This window comes from Miniopterus schreibersii (assembly GCF_964146895.1).
Source record: "Miniopterus schreibersii genome assembly, chromosome: 8".
In the NCBI taxonomy this organism is placed as follows: Eukaryota; Metazoa; Chordata; class Mammalia; order Chiroptera; family Miniopteridae; genus Miniopterus; species Miniopterus schreibersii.
The window spans coordinates 11,332,536-11,344,762 of record NC_138109.1 but is presented as its reverse complement, the minus strand read 5'-3'; the positions used below and the strand labels follow the sequence as shown (position 1 = coordinate 11,344,762).

At 49.0% G+C, this 12,227-nt stretch overlaps 1 protein-coding gene across 7 annotated transcripts in view; it reads right to left on the bottom strand.

Moving 5' to 3' along the window:
• Positions 1 to 12,227, bottom strand: part of EMC1 (ER membrane protein complex subunit 1) — a 28,158-nt gene that overhangs the window by 5,087 nt on the left and 10,844 nt on the right. For 5 of the 7 annotated variants that reach the window (XM_081145222.1, XM_081145221.1, XM_081145219.1 and 2 more), the window contains 9 exons: positions 10,682 to 10,881; positions 10,388 to 10,537; positions 9,605 to 9,766; positions 9,156 to 9,275; positions 6,783 to 6,920; positions 3,174 to 3,347; positions 2,369 to 2,579; positions 1,380 to 1,464; positions 113 to 242 (listed from right to left, as the gene is read on the bottom strand). In XM_081145222.1, coding sequence (XP_081001348.1) covers positions 113 to 242; positions 1,380 to 1,464; positions 2,369 to 2,579; positions 3,174 to 3,347; positions 6,783 to 6,920; positions 9,156 to 9,275; positions 9,605 to 9,766; positions 10,388 to 10,537; positions 10,682 to 10,881 — 1,370 coding nt within the window. The remainder of the gene's footprint in view (positions 1 to 112; positions 243 to 1,379; positions 1,465 to 2,368; positions 2,580 to 3,173; positions 3,348 to 6,782; positions 6,921 to 9,155; positions 9,276 to 9,604; positions 9,767 to 10,387; positions 10,538 to 10,681; positions 10,882 to 12,227) is intronic. The other 2 variants (XR_013999398.1, XR_013999399.1) reach the window with 1 other exon arrangement.

Sequence of the window (12,227 nt, the reverse complement as noted above, 5' to 3'; positions counted from 1 at the left end):
GGTGATCCACACAACATCACTCGGGTAGGGAAGGAAAGGGAACCCTCAGCTGTTTCCCCAAGGGTGAAACCAAGAGCAGCTGTCACATTGGGCAGCTATGGGATCTACTCACCAAACAAGTGGACTCCAGGCCTGAGGGAGCAGTGTAGATACCTCGCATTCGAGAAACTGTCTGGTTATAGTTGATGAATCGTTCTGCGTGTATCTGTACATCTGGAGAATACGGGATTAGGTTCTCCTCTCTGCAAAACATCAGCCGGGACGGCATTCAAACTGCTGTAAGGGGATCCCTTGGCTGCCCTTCCGGAGTCCTGGGAGCTTTCCAGGCCACACATCTAGCCTCCCATCTCCCTTCAAAGTCTACTAGGTAGGTAGAAATTTAGCAGCTAACTGTTGGAAGGCTGCGAGAAAGCAAGCTGCGTGGAGACTAAGACTGAGATCTGGATTCCTACCTTGTTCTAAATCTAAGTACAAGTAGCATACAGACAACCAGTATTCACACCAGGGGAGGAAAGTCAGGGCCATTTTAAAACCAAAAAACGGAGCCAGTGGGCCAATTCCTGCTCTTTCCCACAGAGTGTCTCTGCCTACACTCCTCTCAAAAACCCTGTTAGTGCCCCGCGTCTTTTGCCCACCCTTATCCTTCCCTCCCGCGCGCCCATCTCCCTTGCTCTCATTCTCGCCCCACCTGCAAACCATATTCCTCTCCTTCCCGCGTGTGCAAAGACAGACCTACTGTCTCTTCATGCTGCCCAGTTTCTCACACCCCTAAGGGAACAGGACTGGGGATGGGGGCGAGAAAATATGCAGAAATGATGGCTGGAATTACTCAAATTCATATTAACAGTGACAAGCTATTTGCCTTCCCTACATGACCCAGCCCCCATCACCTCCCTGACCTCCCTGTCCCCACCACCAGCTGCTCCAGCCCCACTGTGCCCCCCCCCCGTAACTCACCAACCTGATCTCAGAGAATTTGCACTGGCTCTTCCCTCTGCCTGAAAAGCACCCCGATCTCCACAAGGCTAGCTGCTTTCCTCCTTACAGTCTTCAGTAGAGTGACCATTTCAGAGGGGCTTTCCCTGGCCACCCTGGCAAAGTTCAACCACAAACCACCACCCCCATAACCCTTCATAGCCCCTGTCCCCCTTTTGCTTTATTCTTCCTCAGCATTTATGAGTAGCTAATAGTTCATCTTATTTACTGTCCATCCCCCAGCCAGAACATAAAACTCCATGAGGGCAGACATGTTTGTCAGACTTGTTCACTGCTACATCTCCAACACAGCAGGACAGCATGTACCAGACTGAAGACCAAGCGTGACTAACAGTTTAGGTTCCTAAAGGTCAAAGTCTTCACGCTGCCCACAGGGGTCTCACCTGCTTTGTTCTGTGGGGATCTCAGGGCGGCGGGGATCCAGCAAGGCCTTAGGAAGGGAGAGGATCGCTCCGGAAGGTAGTCCAACTGCACAGAAGGAAGTTGAAATGACTGTTCACACTGGTCAAACCCAGATTAGGGCTAGTTACAAAAATGTCATTATCACAGAAATGTAACACTGAGTTTAAAACCAAAAAAAAGGGTCACTGAGGCTCCCTTAAATGGCCAAAAATGATAATCTAATACACATGGGTCTGAATGAAGATTCCCACTTTTGAAGATACTGGTTTCCTCACATATCCTGAGACATCACGAAATAAAGTTCTAGAGTCAAGAAATGGGTACTGATGAGAGAGAGGAGCATGGAAGGCCACTCAGATCTCTTCATCCCCTCCTCTCCCTCCAATACTACCTGTCGCGACCGAGTCTCCTTCCCATGAGCCAAACATGCCGTGGGCGCCACTGCGGCAGAGGCCAGGGAGAGCAGAAGACATGAGAGCCTGCTGAGTTCAAAAGTGGTGGGGCTCTAACTTGGGGTTTAAACTGCCAAGAGGGCTGCCCTCCTTGTATTTGAGAACAAAATAGTAGTACTGAGTGCCTGTCAGCACCGAGACCCAGACGCCTTTGGTAAAATCAACTAGACAGGGCAGCCTGTTAAGCACCACTAAGTCCTAAGCTTAAGCTGCAGAAGGATGAGGCGGAACCGTGCCAGTTTCCGCAGTCAGCACAGGCCAGCTGTTGGGAATAATATCAAGGCCCAACTTTCTGAGCAAGGTGACAGTGCAGAAAGATACGAGAATTAAAACGTGTCATCATCTTTGGGTGGCAAAGCCAGACTATGGAACTTTTCCTACTGAAATAAAGGCCTCCTCCCTAGCCTTTCCTGTTGGAGGTCAAGCGTGGCTGTGCCCACACGGTATCCCTGGCTCTGTCCTTCAGTGTGGCCGCCTGAGGAAACCCAGTCACCCCAGAGACCCCCCCGGTCACTCACTAAGCAGGTGTCGGCTGGTGATGCCCCGCTCGGTGATGGTGGCTTCCATGGCACTGATGGAGGAGGGGAAGATGTAGGACTGCTGGAGGACCTGGGGCAGCTGGGGCCGGTCCAGGGAGCTGAAGGCAGTGGCATTGTACTGCGCGGTGCCCTCGTAGAGCTCCAGCACGGTGAACTCGTTGCGCCGGGCCTTGGTATTCCAGTACTGGTACTGCAGAGGAAGGGGACAGCCAGGGACTCAGCTGCTGCTGGTCCAACTGGACGGGAAATTACCTGGGAAGACACCTTTCCAATCAGCTACATGCCCAAGAAGGAAAGAAACCACCCAGCACCCCGGTTTTCTTCCTTGCTAATAAGTTTACTACCTTCCAGAGTAGTTTTCTCTAGGCTACCCACACTTCACCACAAGAAACAAAGGATTCTCATGATTCCTGGAAATCGGAATAATGGCTGGCATCGGGTGCTTACTATGTGCCAGGCATTGTAAGCTACACTGGAGGTGACTGTTACTATCCCTATTTCACAAATGATGCTGCACAGAGCTTAACTAGCTAGTTCAAGTCCAGGTTGTACGATCAGGAAATGGAAGAGCTGGGATGAAACCTAGGCAGTCTGATCCTGAGCCTAACCCCCGACCAGCACTCTATGTTGCCATCCAGGGGTTGTGGATCCCACAAAAACACAAAGCAGCATCTGGTTTCTGGAACAAGAGGCAATGTGAGGATTTAGACACAGGGAGACCAGCCATAGAGTCTTGAGCTGTCATGTCCCTGATGGCGACATGAGTTTATCTGCGAGTCCTTACCACCACCCAGTTCTCAGAGTGCACAATGTGGACGGGGCCCTTGGCCTTCCTCTGCACAGAGGAGTGGACGATGCGCCCAGTGACACCGTCCACGAGGAAGATGCCGATGAAGGTGCGCTCATGATGTACGTCTGTGCTCTCGGTCACCACGGCCAGTAGGTTGGGGTTCAGGCTCTGGGGAGGAGGAGAGTAAAGCTCCCTCAGAACCACAGTGGCACATCACGGGCTCCACGCCACTGTGAGCCTGGGGCTGTGAAGCAGGACTGGAGCTCACTGGCCTGGCACAGGAATCGGGTTTCCTGGTAAGAAGAGCTTCCTGTTTAAGAGTCTGTCATCACTGCACCCGTTTAGTGTCTGCTGGGTGCTGGTGCCACACCACGTGCTTTGCCTACCTCATTTCACTGAATCCGTAAACATCTTTGCAAAGTAGCTATTATCCACATTTCAGAGATGAAAAATGTTACAGTAGTTACACAGCTTGCTCAAGTCACAGAAGCAGCAAATGGTAACTCAAGATACAACCCAGGTCTGCCCAGTCACTGGCCTAAGGACATTGCTCCAGCAACACTTTCTATCCCAGTAGCCTCCCTATCACTGAGTCAATGGATGAGTCTCAGTTCTCACCTTACCTGGCCTACTGGTACCATGTGACACTGGATCACGCCCGTCTTGAAACACTTTCTCCACCTGGCATCTAGGACACCGCTCTGTTTTCTTCTGCCTTACTGCCCACGCCTTCTGTCCCTTCTGCGGGTTCCCCTCATCTCCCCGATCTCTTGGACGCTGCCATCTATACTCACTCTCACGGTGACCTCAGCCACTCTCATGGCCTTCACACCATCTATGGGTGCTGGCAGTGCCCAACTTGATGTATCCAAGCCAGACCTCTCCCTGAACTCCAGACTTGACTAACACACTGCCAGCTCAGTATCTCTTCTTAGATGTCTTATCTCAAACTTGACATGCCCCAAACTGAACTCCTGTTCTACTTCTCAGGGCTCCTCATGCGTCAGTGTCTTAGACCTGGAACCTCTGAGTCATCTTGACTCCTTCCCTCTAACACACACAACATCCTATCCATCAACATATTGGTTCCACCTTCAAATGTATCCAAGATCAGATCCTTTGTCACCACCCTAACCAACCCAGTTTAAGCTACCATCATCTCACCTGGATTATTACAACAGCCTATTTGCCTGCCTGCTCTCCTCCTTGGCTCACAACAGGCTAGTCTCAACACAGGAGGCCACATGAACCTGTTATACTTCCATCACTTCTGTCACTTCTCTGCTCAAAACTTCCCAGTGGCTCTCTGCCTCACTCAAAAGGCCAGAGTTGCCCGGCTGGCATGGCTCAGTGGTTGAGCATCAACCTATGATCCAGGAGATCGGGGTTTGAGTCCCAGTCAGGGCACAGGGCACATGCCCAGGTTTTGGGCTTGATCCCCGGGGGGGGGGGCAGGAGGCAGCCAATCAGTGGCTCTCTCATCATTGATGTTTCTCTCTCCCTCTCCTTTCCTCTCTCTCAAATTAATAAAGATATATTTGGGGAGGGAGGAGGCCAGAGTGATGGCCTGTGATCTGGCCCTGTACCTCCTGACCTGAGCAACCCAGACTCTCCTCAAAGACCCCATTCTGGTCATACTATCCTCCGTGCTGTTTCTAGAACACTCCAGGCATGCTCTGGCTTTTCTGTCCAGAAGGCGCTTCCCAGGTATCATATGACTCACTTCCTCATTCCAAGTGTTGCTTAAGTGTCACTTTCTCAATGAGACCCTCCCTAACCATCCTATTTCAAATGTACCCCCTTCCAATTCCAGTCTGCCCTGTCCTCTTCTCAGCTTCGTATTCTCCTATAAAACTGGTCATCCTCTAATATGGTATATAATTTACCTATTTATTTGCTTTATTAGCTTCTTTCAAATACAATGAAAGCCTTGTGAGGACAGGACATGTCTCTTGTGTTCCCTGATGTATCCCCATGTCTAGAGGACCTGGCACCCAGCTGGCACTCACCTCTGTGGTATCCCGTCCAGAACCTGCAACTACAGTCTAACCATGAGAAAGCATCAGACAACCAAAACTGAGAGACACTCTACGGAACTCCTGACTAGTGCTCTTCAAAACTAGCAAAGTCATGAAAAACTGTCAGCTTGACAACTAACTGCAGTGTGGGGCCCTGGATTGGATCCTGGGGCAGAAAAGGACATTAATGGAAAAGCTAGTGAGACCCAGATAAAGACTGGAGTTTGGTTAATAGTCTTGCAACAATGTTGGTGTCTTAGTTTAGACAGATGTCCTGTGGTCCCCTGGGGAGAACTAGAGAAGGGGTATGTGGAATTCTGTGTACTACCTTTGCAGTTATTCTGTAAATCTAAAATTAAGCTCAGGGAAAAAAAGTTTATTTAAAACAAGACTGACCTAAAAGCATTCGGTATGACTCCATAGACCCCGCTCCTACTATGCTTTCAGCACATGAAAACACAACCACTCTAGTCTATTTTACCTCATACGAATGAAATTAGACAGTTTTTTTTCTAGTACAAGTCAAAATGTACTTTAGAACATGTATTATATTGGTCCTTCTGAACAAGCAAAACTGTGGCCACATGGAAGGCATCCATCAGTAAAGATTTCAAGCTCACAGCACTAATACTAATGTTAACTGGGTGGAGGACACCATTCAAATCATGTTACCTGTGGGGGGTTTTTGTTTCTTTGTTTTTTGTGGGGGTTTTTAAGGTATCTTTACTGATTTCAGAGACAGGAAAGGAGAGGGACAGAGAGAGAGACAGAAACATCAGTGATGAGAGAGTCATCGATCTGCTGCCTCCTGGGGATCGAGCCCGCAACCCGGGCATGTGCCCTGACTGGGAATCAAACCCTGATCACCTGGATCCTAGGTCGACACTCAACGGCTGAGCCATGACCGGCCTGGCAACGTTACATGTTATCATTAATCTTCAAAGTTATCTATGACACAGACACTACTGTCTCCATTCTAAGTCAGGAAGCCTAAGCAAATCACCGACGATGAACAGTTAGTCTGCGGCAGAGCCTCGTCTGAACCTAGACAGTCCAACTGGAGGCTTGCACTCACCTCACGCTTGGCGAAGCAGCTGCCCGTGGAGTTCCTTGGTTGTGTTACCCGGGTCTATTACATCTCCCCTAACTCAGTCTCTGCTGTGCCGGAGGGTGTAATTAGTATCCATTACTACAATGACTACATGCCCTCATAGGACAGTTCTGCAGCCCACTAGTCACCTCTCCATCTCCCGCCCTGTACTACTAACTACAGTGCTGGATCACAGAGACAGACTTTCTGACTGGTCAACTAAGGTTTAACCCCAGTAAGCTCTATCAGTACTATCACTAATAATAACAGCAGCTAACATCTATTGGGTAAGTGGCCTTATGCCAGGCCCCAGGCTGAGCATGAGTCTCTCATGGGATCATCACGACCACCCTAGAAGGGCAAAGTGTGCCCATTTCACAGACAAGTTAGGCTCAAAGGGATTAAATGACTCACTTGGAGTCATGTACCTACCAAATTCTAGAGCCAGAATTCAAAGCCTTGCTCTTCTGCATTATACCAGACTGGTGTGCATACCTTGTAGAGCACGCTGCGGTCCCCCATCACACGGCCCTGGGAATGCACGTGCTCACTGCTGCGCTTCCCCTTTACTGTGACAATGCGCTGCACTTCTGGGGGGATGGTCAGCTCCCAACTCAGTTCAGTAGCGAGATCCTAGAGCAAAGGCAAAAAAGCCGGCACTTGTCATCAGGAGGGTACACCTGGACCCCAGACACCTGTAGCTGGGCACGTCCTACAGTTCATTATCTGTAGCCTTTGTGCTGGAAGAAACAGGAAAACAGCAATAAGGATCTAGTTTGTAAAGAAGTTCTAAACTCTCAGTTTGACTTTAAAGGATACTGAAGCCATTAAGAAGCAAAGGACTACTCAATAGCTTCCCATTGTTTATCTGAGTAGGAAATATCCAGAGAAAATGTACCACTTATTACTAAACTCAATTCCCTGGGCCAACAGTGAATTACTGAGCTGGCAGGGACCTCAATATACTATAGTAAACATTCTTTAGAGTCAAAGGAAACCAATGAGCAAACCTCTATGGTTAAATGTTATTACAGAGGGAGGGGAAAGGGGCACAAGGACCACCTGGGGTGCTGGGGCCATTCTGCTTCGGATCTGACTGCCATGTACACAAATGTTCCTCTTTTGAAGGGTCACTGAGTCATAACCTCAGGATTCTGGACTTTTCTTAATATACTTGAATTAAAAAATGGGTTTAACAAAATAATGAGGTGGAGGAAAATCAAAAATCCTATTATTAAATACAGGTCAATTCCATTTCACCAAGAAGAAATACCTATGAATCACACATACATGTGGTCCATACAGCTGCTTACACAGTACTGTGGATACACAGAAAGGACCATGCAAGATGCACAGCCAACTCCTGACAGGCATTTCACCTGGGCAAGCAGCTGGGAAAAGATGGAAAGGGTCCGCTCACATTTTGCTTGTGCATTTCTGTGTCAATTCAATCTTTTACAGTGAAAAACGTTCCCAGAGTAAGGTCACTAGTAAACTCACTCAGAGGTCAAAAGACTGTAAGACATCCTTGGCCTACTCCTCAGGTACACTTTGCCTCCTTTGTCTGCCCTTGGCCACCACTTACTCCGATGACATCCTCAGAACTCCACTGATTCATGACACCACACTTGTTTGCTCCCCTGTATCCACAAAGAACTGTCTCTCTCAGGGTCTCCTTTATATCAACTTGGAAGGGCAACTGATTTTCACCCCCAAGGATAAAGAACATATTTTCTGGGTAGACCATTTCCTGTACTGTTTATGTGAAAGGCTGATGTTACACAATAGTCAGAAAAGGGCATCACACCTTAAAACAGCAGCAGGTAAAAATCTTAGATGGCACTTACCATGTGACAGGCACTGCTTTATGTGATTTACATGTATTAGTCCCTGACTCCTCACAATAACCCTATGAGGTAGGTACTATTATCATCTTATTTCAGACAAGAAAACAGCGCTAGAGAAATCCTACACCCAAGGTCACAAAGTAAGCAAGGTTTCACACATAAGCAGCTGGGTCCAAGCTCTTAACCTCTATATTATGCCTCTCCAAAGGCCCTATGGGACAGGATGGAAGGGCCATCAGCATGCTGAGTACACACCACAAATTACTCCTCTATGCAGCCCTGACGGTGAGACCAAGACCAGCCCTCGTGAACAGCCAAGCTGGACTTCAGAGCCAGTGTGTACCACTGTTTGCAAGAGCTGGACTCAGCCCAGCCGGGCATGGCTCAGCGGCTGAGCATTGACCTGGGATCCAGGCAACTGGGGTTCGATTCCTGGTCAGGGCACATGCCCGGGTTGCGGGCTCCATCCCCAGCAGGGGGCGTGCAAGAGGCAGCTGATCAATGACTCTCATCATTGATGCTTCTCTCTCTCTCCCCCTCTCCCTTTCTCTCTCTGAAATCAATAAAGATATATTTAAAAAAAAGAACTAGACTCAAGTAGGTCAGGGTCAGAGCAAATCAACCCCACTTCTAGAAATAAAGTTCAAAACACGTTCTATCAAGAGTGGGTTAATAACACCATCCTCACATAGAAATACTTTTACTCAACCCCTATTTCTACCTCCCATCCTCCCCAAAAGGAAAAAATGTCCCTCTCTCCACTGTAGAAAAGGGAGTGAATGAAACCGCCGCGGGAACAGAGGCTTTGTCTACCGTTCGCTGCTCTTTCCACAGCACCTGGAACCACACCTGCCACGTAGTAGCTGCTCAAAAAAATGAAAATGACTTTGAGTCAGGCAGCAGGACTCTGCTGGCCTAAATTTACAATAAAATGAATACTATAATTCACTTCCTAGCCAAATAACCCAAAAACATCCACCTCTCTCCTACAAAGGATCCTGCCAGGATGCCCCTTCCCTACCTTCCGAAGTCGATATCCACACAGCCGTCCCTGCTCTGCATCCACCAAGTAGAAGAAGATGGAAGGGGCCAGCTCATGGAGCTGTCGCAAGACATTCCGAGTGGCTGGGAAAGCTGTGACCTTGGAAACCCCAAGAGCAAAAGAAAAGAGTTAAAGGAAAAGGCTGGGCATCTCTGAGCAGTTTCTCAATACTCATTACTATTTCCCATCAAGGAGAACCTTCATAAAACAGCAAATCTTGAAAGAATGAGTGTACTGAGCTCAGTTAGGGCTTGAGTTTAGTTCTGTTAAGACCCTGAGTAATCAAGTCGCTCAGAAATGCCCTTCAAACCCAAACATGCGCTCACTGCAGACAGCTCCCGTCTCTGTTCCACCGGCTACTGTGTGACCAACCCTCCCAACACCCAACTCCACTTGGAGGTTCTCCAGCAACACTGAAGATGTCATACCTTGTACTCATCATCTATCAACAGCAGCACCTTGGCATAGTCTTGATCCATGACGGGGAGAAGCAAAGACTGCAAGATGGGGCGCTTCAGCACCGGGGGAGCCACCTGACTCCATTTCCCAAAAATGGGATTGAAGACATAGAGAGAACTCATTCCTGTCTCCTGAAACAGACAAACTGTCAGATTTCACCAACATGAAAAGAATGCACATCCTAGGGGAAATCTGAAAAGATGGGGATTCCTTAGTCTTTGCCTTCCTTATGGGAAATACAAGGCTAATCTGTCAAAAGGAAAATACAGTACACTTCCCCTTGGCTCCAAAGCTAACCAAGAACTGGAAAGACTGAGGGGCAAATTAAATGGTCAAGAACCAATTCAGCAATCCCCGGGCAGCAATTCCAGCAGAACGCTTCCCAGCTCCCTTTAAACAGTACCAGGATGAACCCACAAAAATCCATCCAGTTCTAGGAGGCAGGGCTAGAAGTAGCTTTGTGTCCTGCTCTTCGTCATCTAAGAGAGGAAACAGCCAGTCAGCTACCAAGGGCCACCTATGCCTAGGAAGAAGCAGCTGCTGCTACACATCTGGTCAAGTCACACCCGTTTCCAGTCAATTCCCCCTCGGTCCTGGATGGCTCCTCCACTCAGGAAAAAACGAAGAAACAGAGCTCTAGTCCCTGAACACTGATCTTGAACTCCAATACAAGTCTCAAGGCCTAGGAGGAATTTAAGTTATGAAACACCAAAAAGCTACCCTACTTTGGTTCAAATCAGAGGCGGCCTCACCTTATCCTTCACCAGGAGGGTGCACTGTGGGGGGTGGGGGAAGTGAGCAGTGGTTCTCTGCACCATCAGTTTAAAGGAGGAGTCTGGCTTGACACTGGGGAGATACTGTTTCCACAGGATAGTGCCAGAGCTGCTCTCAATGCCAAAAAGCTGCAAGATAAACAAATAACTGGCTCACTACTAGGAAGACAAACCAAAGAACTGATTCTATCCGTGAAAATTAGAACCCGTGCTCTCCCCTGCCATACCCAGAGCCTCAGAAGGCTTAGTACCTGAGGCTCAACCCCCACTCACCTTGCCTGAGGCTGTCACCATCACCATCATCTTCTGGAGGTTGAATTCATCTCTGGCCAGGGTGTCAATGTTGATCTCATTCTTTATCTGACTTCGGGGCTTCCGAGCATCATAAAACATTTTCCAGAGGTGGGAGGTCCATGCCTGCAGCAGGATGAGCTGGGACGAGAGGCGTTTCAGGAACATCCCCAGCAAGCCATCTGGTGTCAAGGAAAAGGTAATACAGCTGAGGCTCCCTCCCCATCAGACTGTTTCCAGCAAGGGGGTACCTGCTTTTCCTAACGAGGGGTCGCTCTCTCTCCTGTGGCTCCACACCCCAGGCTGCACGCCCAAGGGGCAGTCCTGTGTCTGATGCCAAGTCTCACACTCAGGTACAGCCAGGCAAGAACTTCCAAACCTACTTACCTGGCTCACAGCACTTCACCTGCCTGGGATCTTGGAAAAGGAGACTAAGAGGTCAGGGATCAGCCATGCAGGATGCAACCATGCTGTGAATGTCTCCACCACAGCCCACATCCAGAATGGCCAGAGGAAGGCTCCAGGTGCAATGAAACCAAAAGAGAGGGGGGACGTGGGGTGCAGGAGTGCATTGTATGTCTATCATGGACGGGTGCTCTCACTTCCCACTGCTTCACTCCTACTCTGTGAACTGTTTGACCTGCACCCAACAGACCTACCTACAACCAATTCCCAGGCTATCACTCACTCTCTCCGACTCCATCACGACACCACTACCTTCGAATCTCCTCCGCAAGGTAGATTTGGTCACTGAAGCAAGGTAGCATGGTGCAGAGCATGGCCTCTGGAGCCTGGCAGACCTGGGTTAAAATCCCAACTCCACTTGCTTACTAACTGGATGACCCTGGGAAATGTACTTGACCTTCTGGCCCCTGGTCCCCCATCAGTAATGGCCTGTAACCCACTGACTGGGCTGCTGCAAGATGCCACCACATGATGGACATACAGGGTTTCACACAGTGTGGGGTACATGGTGAGTGCTCACTGAACAGGAGGGATGCCCTTTCTTATGTAATTTTTCTTCAGTTCAAGGGAGAGAAGTGAGAGGCAAACAGGCAAGTCACAGCCACAGCAGTCCACACACACATGGTATATACCTTGTTGATGCAAGTCAGGAAAAACACAGAATTAACCAAAAGCTAGTCATGTGGGCAGGCAACAAGCAACAAAGTGGCCGGAAGCAGATTTTACCTTGAATCGCTGGATCCAGGCAGCAAAAATAAACAGTAAAGTCAAATTAATCCTCAGCTTAGAAAAACCTGCAATGCCTACCAGGGTGCCCGGCCCAGAGTAGGCCCTCAATAACTATCTGTTGGACAGCGGGATGAATGAAGGGAAGGGAGAGAGGTGGGAGGCAGGAGTGAGTCAAAGTAGAGGGAACCAAGTCCGTCTTGGGTTTGGGACTGTGGCCAGCCTCAGAAGGCACTGGCCACAATAACTGGGTCAACCCAGTCATGTCTCTCTAGAAAAGCATGGCTGTTGCTCTGGGGACAACGGGTGTACAGTGCCTGACACGCTGCCTGTCAAA